The sequence below is a fragment of the Dasypus novemcinctus genome, chromosome 2 (assembly GCF_030445035.2).
Source record: "Dasypus novemcinctus isolate mDasNov1 chromosome 2, mDasNov1.1.hap2, whole genome shotgun sequence".
In the NCBI taxonomy this organism is placed as follows: domain Eukaryota; kingdom Metazoa; phylum Chordata; class Mammalia; order Cingulata; family Dasypodidae; genus Dasypus; species Dasypus novemcinctus.
In genome coordinates, this window is record NC_080674.1 from 174,428,542 (window position 1) to 174,440,333 (window position 11,792).

The 11,792-nt window shown below is 40.2% G+C and overlaps 1 protein-coding gene across 1 annotated transcript; it reads left to right on the top strand.

The window, feature by feature from the left end:
* The first annotated feature begins 640 nt into the window (after positions 1 to 640).
* LOC131280227 (uncharacterized) lies at positions 641 to 3,116 on the top strand. Its single transcript, XM_058306336.1, has 2 exons — positions 641 to 793; positions 1,901 to 3,116. The coding sequence occupies exons 1-2, from the start codon at positions 758 to 760 to the stop codon at positions 3,071 to 3,073; spliced, it is 1,209 nt and encodes a 402-aa protein (XP_058162319.1). The 5' UTR covers positions 641 to 757; the 3' UTR covers positions 3,074 to 3,116.
* The last annotated feature ends 8,676 nt before the right edge of the window (positions 3,117 to 11,792 follow it).

The following is an 11,792-nucleotide window of genomic DNA, read 5'->3' on the forward strand; positions in this document are numbered from 1 at the left end:
TGCTACACAAAATTCACTAAGTCTGAACCCATTAATTATTAAATTATTCTTATTAAATTATTTGGCATGGGGTGTCCTAGCATCTCTCTCAAACTTGTCAGGTACCCTTATAGTATCTTTAATAGCATTTACATTGCCAACTCATGAGTGTATGTGTGTACATGTGTGTTTAATCAAAATGGAATAGTTTGGGTAAACTTGCAAGATAGCTGAATTTTATACCTGGATTCATACAAAACAAGACCCGAAAGGTGGCAAAGCTGGAATTGAGGGCAGAGAAATATGGAAAGTGTAAAGTACTAAAAATTTGCAAAAAAATTATTGAGAAAGCATCAAACACTCTGGGCTATAGGTTTGATGACATCAAAGCTGAAAACACCAAGGAATAAAGCAGGAGCAGTTCCTATCTGATGATACTGTACTGAGGTGTACATATGCTATTCTGTAACTGTGCAGTTGGCTGTGCTGTGGGGTCTTTAAGGTGGGAGGGGGGCTGGAGGGGGCCCCTCCCCCACCCTCTCTGAGTGTTCTGTGGCTCTGTGATGCGGGCCTGTGTCTCCAGGCAGCGCAGGCTCAGCACTCAGTACTCAGTGCTGCCTGAGGCAGGTGTGCACTGGGGAAGATGGAGATAGATCTCTACTTCCCGAGAAGCCACAGTGTCCCATGGACGAGCACAAGTACTTCCGCATGGATTGTTGTATTCAATGTGTTCTTACTGTGTGGGTCATTGCTCTTCCTACTTCTGTTCTTACTTCAGATGGATCTATTTGAGGAAGATGAAGACAGAGATGAGGTAAGGGAATCCCAGATCCAACCCCCATCATAGATGGACTCTTGCTTTCTCTGCTCCTTCCACTTCACTAAATCATTTATGTTTCCACAGAGATGGAACCTCTAAGGAAAGATGAAAACCTTTCTTTAGGGAAACAGGGTGAGGCAGCAGAGAGGCTTCTATCCACACTCTTGTCTCCTTGGGGGTGGCAGAGGACACCAGGGTAAATTTCAAGTGCTGTGACTCAGGGTCCCTGGGCTGGGTTATTAAGAGAATATAGGAAATGTTTGGGGGAGAAATGTCTCTTAATGTCAGCATCAAACAGCTGCTATGATAATTATTCATCATTCTCCTTCCCAAGTCTGGTGTCTCTGGGTGAAGCTGATCTGGAGAGTGAAACTGAGCCTCAGAAGGCCTCCAGTCAGATGCTAAGCACAAGCTCTGGCCTTGGATCAGAATCCTACAAGGGCCCCAGCCACCCAAAGATTGGAGATTACACCCTCCTCAGCACAGAGCACTGACTGCAGTATCAATAGAGGATCATGAGCTTAAAGTACTTCTTTGAGATTTTCAAAGAAGGAAAAGTAGAAAACCTTTTGATCCTCTTTAAAAGAATAAAAAGAAAGGAACACAGTTCTTTGCATTCTAGGTAGAAAGTCATATAGTTTATGAAAAATGAAGGTCTGCAGTTTGCTAAGAAAAGACAGTAAGAACTGGGTCCCAGTCCCTCATTCTTTTTGGGTCAATTCAGAGTCAAGGGAAGTATGTCTTTACCTGTGCCCACAATCTGAGGATATCACTCTCTCCCCCAAGTCAGCCGTCCCATGAATCCCACGAATCACTCGCTTGCCATGCTCCACCACCCACTCTTCCACTCCAATACCACATATGCATCTTATGCTGACTCAGTCTGACTTGCCTCCTTTTCTCTTGAACACTGGCCCAGAGAGCTCATCGCCACAGTGTCCCTTTGGGTTAGAGTCTTCTGTTCTAACAATATCAGGCCTGGAGGACTCAGGCTTGCTCATTTCAGCCTTCTCCTGGAGGCAGTTAGCTGACAAGAGCTTGTTTTTTCCACCTTCCCACACTATTCTTCATAAAGGGTGTTTTTCTCTTCATCTTTCACAGGCCTTACCCCGGGCATACCATAAACGCTGTCATAGGGCATCAAGAGGCTTCTTTAGCCTTCAGCGTTTTCTTCAGGAGCCCCTTGATAGAACAAGGAGAGTGGATGTCCAGATGGTGTTGGAGAAAAAAAAGGAAGAAAAAGTATTTCCAAGACAATGCAGACGGAAATGTGAACTCAATTCTGAAAAAACTGTAGATTTACCTGATATTGATGGGGACATTCCAGGGCCCCCTCACTTCCTGAGCACTGGTGAGCAACCAGAGCAGTTATATGAGGAAACCATCAAGGCTGGGGAGACCATTGTCTCCAGACCCAAATCAAGAGATTCCCCATGGGCCAGTGATTTTGCAGATTCCCAATTTATCAGTGAATTCTTCAATATAAGGAATATATCACCTGGTGAATGCCCCACAATACTGAACCTAATGGAGGAGCAGGATGTAGGGAAATCACCTCTGAAAGTTTATCCTGATAGAGACCCAAAGCTCCAACTGGAGGGAGAGCCTCAGAGCCAGTCTCCTCCTGGCTGTGCTGCTGAAGGGTTCCCTAATTCACCTAGTTTGTCTTCTGAGGACTTCTGGTTCCCAAATGTGTGTAGAGGAAATGTGGCCAATTCCCAGGGCCCCTATATCCACCTAGAGGACAGAGGGAGCAACCTGGGCCTGCAGGAGCAAAGGGATTCTAAGGTTAAGACCTCTTGGATGGTTGAAGATGCCAGTTTAAACCTAAATATAGGAAAAGAGGACCCCAAGGGTTTCCCATTGGGAGAATACCCAGAAAGAGAGTCAGGGTCAGGGCCCTCCCTTGGAATAGAGATGATGGACGACCCTTCTCAGGATGGGGAATCAACAGAGAGTCTGATGCCCCAGTTCTTGCCCCAAAAGGGACAGGGACCTCAAGAAAGCAAACATCAGAAGAGGGTTAGCCGTATGCTACAATGGATTTGTTTAGGGAGAAAAAAAAATAGCCACCAAGCTGCATTGAAATCAACTAGGTCAGTGTTAGTCTCCCAGCAACTGCGTCCAGGCCGTAGTCCTACCATTCTACCCATGGAGTTGATGACTCCCATCAGGGCCCACCAGCATGTACCAAGAGTGCAAGGTCCCCGAGACCGCCATCACCACTTCCCCCTGCTATGCTTTATGGCCTGTATCTCCCCCACTGAACCATAAAACTTCTTCCCCGGCCCCAGCCAGATACCACATTTACTGTTCCTTCTACCTTAAAAAAAATTCCTTAAAATATATTTATTTGTTCAAATAAGAGTGTTGTGTCTGTCTCTGCCACATTTGGGTTGAGGTTTAGGGTATTCCAATAGTTTGAGCTTTGAAGTGGTAGCTTTAACACCTATTAAGTGCCTGTTTTAGCCTCTAAAAGAAGCCCCTGTTCATGGAGGGAATTTAATACTGATATTGCACATCCACTGCCACCAGGCAGTTCATTTTCATGTGCTCAGATATCTTACATTTAAAATATGTTTTCCTTACCTTTTCATTTTAAAAATTTCAAAAAGCATCCATTAAAATTTCTATGAATCTTTAAAGTTCATAGAGATTCTAATCCCGGTTCTGCCTCAGGAAGTTCCTTCCTATCCTCCCTTTCTTGAGAAGGATGGGATGGATGGGGATACACAGAATTACTAGAACCAGAAATTGCCATCCAGGAAGGATGGGAGACATGCAGCATCACATATCTCCAATATGAGAAGGGGAAGTCTGGGGCTGCCTCAGTGCTGAGTTCAGAAAGGTGGAAGTAATCTATGTCTATCAATTTGTTGTGAGAAGAGAAGACACCTTCACCCAAGCCTCCTTTCTTTCCTGATGAAGATGGGGGAGATGGGCCCTGCTTTCCACTTTTTTTGTTAGCCTTAATGAAATGGAGAACATTCCACCACTTGTAATTCTTCTACCCCTGGACACACTCTAGAGCTATTGTATCTATGTGTGTACACAGGGAACAGTCAGGGAGTCTACTGTGGGACTTGTTTTCCTCTCAGGCCCAATGAAAAGTTCAATGATCATGTAATCTCTCTCAAGCCCAGAGTCTGGGCAGGCAGGTCCATGAATGGTGATGACTGCACACACAGGTGTGGTGACCTTGGCTATTGAGTGCTGGACATGGTAGCCCTAGGTGGTCTGTTTGTGGGGACACACAGAAATTTCCTTTCTCTGTTCTTTTTTTCCCTAAATGAAAGGGTATGTGATAGAAGGGAGTGGTTCAGAGGAATGATCCTTTCAAATTGGCTTGAGAAGAGGAGAGGCTATTTATAAGCTTGGGCAAGACATCTCTTCACATATTCAAGTGGTTTGCAGGTTTGTTTACAACCATACAATGAGAACTGGATTCAAAAGTGGAAATATGAAAACTGACCTCAGGCCTGGGTCAGGTGTCCCAACTGTCCCCTCAGCACAAGCCAACCCAGCTGTAGAGGAGTTCAGGGATGGGATCACTTTCCAAAAAGTTGTGGCTTTTATCATTTCACAAAATACATACTGTATTTCGGGGGGGCGGGTTATGATGAGCTCTGGGATGGATGGGGTAAAATTGAAGAACCGAGTATTTGCTTAGGGCAGTGAATTTAAATTTAAAAAAGCATTATTTTGGGGATGTGTAGGTGCAGACGTGATATATTAAAATACTGTATAGTATGGACTTAGTAAGGTGTCTGTGGTTTTCCCCTGACTGGCAAAGGGGTCCATGGAACCCCTGGCTTAGGGGATGTTTGAACTGGGCAATATCACCCATTGGGTGTACTCTATCTGGAGGGGAATTCCATCCCTATCAAGTCTTTACCAGGATATGGCTTGATGACTTTATTGGGGGTAAAGGAATTACTCAGTCATTCATACTGGAAATTTTTACACTGCCCAAGGAAAAATGTGGCAGAGTGAGGAAAAATGTGGGTATGGTGGAAAACAAGGAAAGAGAATAAAGAATCAAAAAGAGCACTGAGATGTTAGAAGGCATAGGCAGGTCTCTAATCTCCTAATCAAGACTCCCACCTTGTGATCTTGATGAGTACTGGGGAGTCATGACAGGTTTTGCCCAGGGCCACCCTCAGCTCATGCCCATAGGTGGGTCCTGTAGCTTTTCCTCTGGGTACAGTGGTTCTGGGACTTACCTTAGCACCAAAGTAGCCAAGTCACCATCTGTTTCATCTCCATGTCACCTGTGCTAAAGACATTAAAGGGCCAAGTAGAGTTGCTGCTGGCAAAGAAGTTATGAAAGGGGTGGGGGCCACTAAAAAGGCAAATGTTTTGTGGGGAGGTCCCCATGAATGGTTTATGAAAGAAGCCACCAGAGCTCCCTAACATATCAGTGCTGAATTTCATGCTGATAGGTTGGCAAATTAGAGGCTAATGGGGTACATCCTGGCTTCACCCAGTGCCTCCACATGTCCCAGCTCCTGAACCATAAGCCTAGAAAAAAGGTTTTTTCTAATAATTGAGTTTTATCTTATTTTTTTGCTTCTAAAGCCCCCATGGGATCTAATCTAAGAAATCTAGAGGCTTGCCTCCTGAGTTTGTGACCCTGCCTTGGCTTTCCTGTCTTTTACTCCAGACCCTCCTCAACTGGGGCCCTGTGTTATTTCCATTCCTAGTTCCTTTACAAACTCTGGAGCTCTGTTACTAATAACAAAAATTATGATTGACTCATTATTGTTTTCTGAGTTTCTAACATCCATGTTTTCTATTTTCTAGATAAAAAAGGAAAGGATAATAGCACATAATAAGCACCTGCTCTATTGTAACTACATGAAGTTTGATAAAACTTTTCTTAACCACTGTATCACATTAATCCAAATTATTGGTTATTTAAAAATGTGAGGAACTGTATAATTTTCAATAATTCAATAATTTAAAAAATCCAAAACATAGATTAATATTAATCTAGCTAAAATGTTGCTTTCATACAGATACGATGATGGTTTTGTCTAAAAACAGTGATAACTGTTACTTTAGTCACTTTTGCAGATTAACATTATGGAGAATAATTTCCCCATCTAAAATAACTTGGCCATACAAGTGTCACACTCAAGAATCCTGTGCAATCAACTTTCTAGATCCCACTTCAAGGCTGTCACACTGCTGCCTGTGCTTTTAAATTGCCATAAACAGATTGTACTTAATTATTAGCAATTAATATTCCACTATCAGTACAAATAAAAGCAGAAATCTCCTTCTGTGTAAGAGATTCTTACACAATCAGTTCTTATACTGAGAACTGATTCAATCAGTTCTTATACTGAGAAGTAAGCATTTTGAAGTTTGATGTAATCCATAAAAGAGTAATTTTAAAAATAAAAGTAGAGTCATAGGTATTAAAAAATTGGATTTTTTCATTGGAAATGAATGGGGAAATTTTATGTAGCCCAAATGACAATATATACATTTCTATAGCTATCTCTTTACTCATTGATCATTCAGACTATTATTGCTGTGGCTTAAAAATGGGAGTGAATAGGCATAGGGAATTGGAATGAGCTTTACTGGATTATAACTTGCAATGTAAGTCCTAGGCAAAATTTCAGATTCCAGAGATAAGTACAATATTGTGAAAACAAGGCAGACTGAGAATTTTGGAATTGGGGTATTCAGCATCACTGCCACACATGGAGCATAATATACAAAACAAAGCAGGATATTGGGGAATTTTCAAAGCCCTTTCCCATCAGGAAGCATCAAGGCAGATTGGCCATAGAAAGAGACCTGTGATGGCAGAGGAGTCACGAAAGGCTGCAAGATCACTGATTACTTCACTGGTGGTGGAGAGGTCCCCCAGGCAAGGGCACCTCTATGTGGAAAACTCTGAGGTGAGAATTAAGGCAGGATTTTTTGGGACAACTAGGAAGTAAGACATACTGAATTAGTAGGACGATTACTAAGGTAGAAAATGTTTAATATGAGTGGGAAGATTACTATTTTAGGAACTGGCAAGCAGTAGTATGGGCTGCTGCTCTGTTATTGTCTCTGAGAAATTGAACCAGTGACTGAATGTACTTGTGCATCATTTCTCCATGGATGAGAAGGTGATATTAGTTGTATGAACTTCAAGATGCTGTTCTGAAATTCAATCCAAACATAACCCCAGTTATTATTTATATACAGAGTCAATTATAGGCAGAAGACTCAAAATAACACTTTTCAGGAGGCATTGGTAAACAGAGGAGAGACAAGAAAAACAAAGACATCTCAAATATGGTGGTGTGAGGACAGTAAGCATGAAAAGGAATGGACAGATATAATTGATGGGACAAAACCAGATGCTCTTTCATTTCCAAGTGCTATATTCCATGGGTAAATACTATGTCTTGTAACATTAGACCAAGAATAAAATATTTAGGAAGTTTACTAGTTTTTCTTGCCTGGTATTCCTATGTTACTAAATTTAGCAATTTTTCATTTCTTTTTATCCATTTATGTGTTTATATTCAGTTCTACATGACAACTCAAAAGCCACCTAATCTAAGTGGCCTTGCCAGAGCACCCTTTCCTGCATAGGGCATCTGTTGTCATTCGGTGGCCTTCTCCTCCGCATTTTTTTGCTTCATAAATCAGGGCACCAACTGAAAGATAAAATATGAACTCTGAATACTAACTCACTAAAATATTAACTTTGAGGGCCAAAATTAAAATTAAAATTGGTGACTTGAACATTTAAAACGTTTCAGATTTATTACCCCTCCCCTCCCCCTCCTCCCAACCTTCTATTTTTGCTGACTGTGTCCATTCACTGTGTGATCTTCTGTATCTATTTCTCTTTTTGTCTTCTTTTCTCATTTCTTCTCCTCTAGGATTCAATCCTGGAGACCTCTAGTGTGGAGAGAGTTTCCCTGAGTCTCCCTGTCAGCTTCAACACCTCAGTTCCTGGTTACTGCTGCCCTTCACCTTGACTCTCCCCTTCATCTCTCTTTTGTTGTGTCATCATCTTGCTGCGTGACTCACTTGCGTGGGCACTGGCTCACTGTGCAGACACTCAGCTCACCGGATGGGCACTGGTTCACCCCGTGGGCACTGGCTCACCACACAGGTACTCATGCAGGCACTTGGCTTGCCACGCATGCACTCAGCTTGCTGTGCGGGCACGTGCACGGGAACTTGCGCCGGCACTTGGCTTGCCATGCAGGCACTGGCTCACCATGCAGGCATGCTTTCTCTCCTTCTTTTTCACCAGGAGGCCCCAGGGATTGAAGCCAGGTCCTCCCATATGGTAGGCAGAAGCCCTATCACTTGAGTCACATCTGCTTCTCTCAAAATATGTTTTAATGAATTGAAGCATGTAAAATGCTCCTATGTTAATAATGAAGAAAATTTCCTTCAATTAATGTCCTGAATAGTAAATATTAAAAAACAAACATGTACTAGAGACTGAAAGGTTGTGCTTTTTGACATTCTCCTCACTTTTTGTGCAAGATACATTAAGATTTTGCTATCATGTGGAACACTACTGCCTGAAATCACATATTTTTCTTTCCTTTTTTGAGTTGGTATTAGCTGTGTACTTGCCTATCCAGTTTTCCACTCTCTTGACCTTTGTTTTGCTTATAAAATCTTAATGTGCTTCTCTGCAGTGTTCCCAGTTGTAATTTGATTCTGTCTCCAGTTTTGCTCATTTTTCATACAGAATAAATAATTTTATCTTCATGGTCTGTATCTCTCCCTTCCTTATTCTCTCCTGTTCTCTCTCTCTCCACCTTTTATTATCACCTAGAAATCCATGCCTTCTATACCATTTATGTGAAGCAATAAAGTAATACTCATTTTTGTGATAACCTTCATATGGCAAGATCCTGAGTGCCTTTGGAATCATCAGTGCATGATATTCTAACAAAACTTTGAGAATTAATATTTCAATAGAGTACAGTGATAACTTGCAGCTGAAATTGGGAGTCCTGACTCCATTGTCATATTGGATAATAGAGTTTGAGGTATGCAAGTTTATTTTTCTTTTACCACAGACTGCGTTTGGATTCTGTTGCTGACACACTATCAAATCATTAATACTGTAGAATGTAGGGCAGGGCATAGGGTAATAAAAGATTGAGGTTTTTTTTTAACTATTAATGATAATTATTTTTTTAGCTAACATTATTGCGCTAGGCATGATGTTGAGTGCTTTAATATGCACTTGCTCATTTCATTCTTACAGCAATCCTGTGAAACAGATACCATTATAAATCTCATAGTACAGAGAGGAAATGGAATACATTGAGAGCTTTTTAAAAATTCTCAAGACCACAGAACTAGAGTGAGATGGATCTAGGACTTGACACTATCCGGGTTTGACTCTAAAGTCTATCCTCCTAACTTTATCCTTATCATTTGGCCATATCTATTCTATCTACTGATCTATTCATCTCCCTGTGAACCATTTGCAAGTAAGTTGCAGACATCAAACCACCTCACCCTTAAATATTTAGTTTGCATATTCTAAAATAAGAATATTTTCCCACACCTAAGAAAACTGACAATAACCTTCTAATTCTTGAATATTATCTAAATGTTGACCATATTAAAATTTCTTCTTTAGTTTCATTTAATCTAGACTAGTCCCCCACTTTTTTTTTTTTCGTAAATGATATTGACTTATGAGAAGACCTTGCCAGTTGTCTTTCAGAAATTCCCCTTCTTGTATTGGTCTTATTGTTCTGCCATGCCATTAACTTGTTTTTCTATGCCATGTGTTTTTAGTAGACTGAAAGATTAATCTGAAGGCTTGGCTAGATTGGGGTTGCAATTTTTGAAAAGAATACTTCATAGGAGATGTTGAATTTCATGCTGTCGCCACTGTGTTGTCTCAGTATAAATGATGCTACCTATGGTCATTTGGTTAAAGTGGTGACCACTTCATTGAAGCCCATTTTTGGTTTATGATTCTTTCCTAACTAAAAAATAATATGTAGGATGATACCGTGGCAAGATATAAATAGTCTCTTCTCCAGCAATGTTTGGATGATGATCACAATAATCCTTGCCTGATTCAATTATTACTATGGAGCTGCAAAGTATATATTTCTAGCCTATCATATTTCTATCATTCCTTTTATATTTCTTGCATTACTCTTTAAAGGAGTGTCCGTGGTTAATTTGTGATGTTTACCACATGAGCAGGATGAGTAAATGGTGAAATGTGATTTTTTTTTTTTGGTTTCATTTCTGATGTAAATATATTCTCTCTTAAATTTCAGAATTTAATGTTTAAAATAGCTTAATTTTCATTCAATGTGCTGAACAGCTGCCATATACCCACTAATCTCTGTTTTATACATAATTGATAAGTTATGATTGTCTATATAAGATTGTTAAGTTTTACTGACAAAACCTTAAAATAAGTCTTCCAGGTATTTCCTATAAGTGAGTTCATATAATATTTGTCTTTTTGAGTTTGTGAATGTAATTAATACCACTGAATTGTGTACTTGAAAGTAGTTAAAATGGGAAAATTTGAGTTGTATATATATTACTACAATAAAAAGTTAAAAAAAAAAGCTGCCAGTGGTTTTCACCAATTTATAAATCTGGAAAATTTCATTGTATATTTGGTATAATTTCCAAGGGTTTCATGACTGTTATCTGATTTAATTCTTTAATGATTATATGAGATTGGTTTGACTACTGGTGAAAAAAGATTAAGAATGAGTAAACTCAAGAGTCAGACAATGCATAGCTAATACATGGTTAAGCCAGCATTGAACCCTAAGTCTTCAGAGTTTTTAAAAAGTTTTCCACTCTAGCATATAGGTTCAACATAAGTTCCATAGACTTGAATATAGGTCTTAGAGCTGCAGATCAACATCAGAGTTGTGCCAGGTACTATAAGCTGGAATTGATAGGCTGGTTGTTGGTTCATATTTACCAATAGCTTAGATGTGGTCAAAATCACATAGGTGTCCAGATGGCAGCATCTTTGTCTTATAACTGATATGGTACCCACTTCCCTTATCTCCATTTAAAAATTATGAAATAATACAGAAAATACACACATATATATAAACTTTATAAATGTTCGTAATAAAAAGTGTGTTATGGGAAGTGGCTGTGACTCAATCAGTTGGGCTCCCATCTACCATATCATGTCCCAAGGCTTCCTTGGAAGGCAGGCTCGCCCACATGCTGCCGAGAGTGGCTGGCTTGGGCACTGCGGAGTGCCTGCCGCCGGGCCCACCAGCCCACAGAGAGCTGACTCAGCAAGGTGACGCAACAAAAAGGGAGACAAGCAAAAATGCAGAAGAGAGTGCAGTGAACAGACAGAGCAGACAGCAAGCAAGCGGCAAGGGGGGGGCGGCGTTAAATAAAAATAAATACACAGAAGAACGCACCACAAATGAACACAGAGCAGGCAGTACGCAAAAAAAACAAAAGCCGCAAGGAGGGGAATAAAAAAAAAAGTGTGCTTTGATTAACCGTAGGATGTACATTTCACTATTTCATACAATCGCAAAAAATATGAAATAACCAGAATGCCCAAGAAATTATGTCACACTCATAAGTTTATATTACACAGCATTATAAATAAAGTTGTAAAAATATATGAAGCTTTGTAAAACAAATTAACTTTATCTACTCAAGCTGAAAAATATTTATAACTCAGGTGGTAGGTAGAATAATGACTTCCCAAAGATGTCCATATTCTAATTCTTAGAATTTGTGGATACATTAGATTACATAATAAAGAGGAATTAAGGTAGCCAATAGAAATATGGCTGCTAATTAACCCTAAGATAGGGAGATTATTCTAGGTTATTTGGGTGAACACAGTGGATGTAACAAGGGCCCTTGAAGATGGAAGAGGGAAGCAAAAAGGTCAGTGTGAGAGTATTAGGATATGAGAAAGACTTAATCAGTTAGAGCTGGTTTTTGAAGTTGGAAGGGGACTGTTTTAGTCAGCAAA

Coding starts and splice junctions, on each gene's coding strand:
- LOC131280227 (XM_058306336.1), top strand. CDS start 758: ATGGATCTATTTGAGGAAGATGAAGACAGAGATGAG. Junction 794..1,900: donor AAGATGAAGACAGAGATGAG/GTAAGGGAATCC, acceptor CATCTTTCACAG/GCCTTACCCCGGGCATACCA.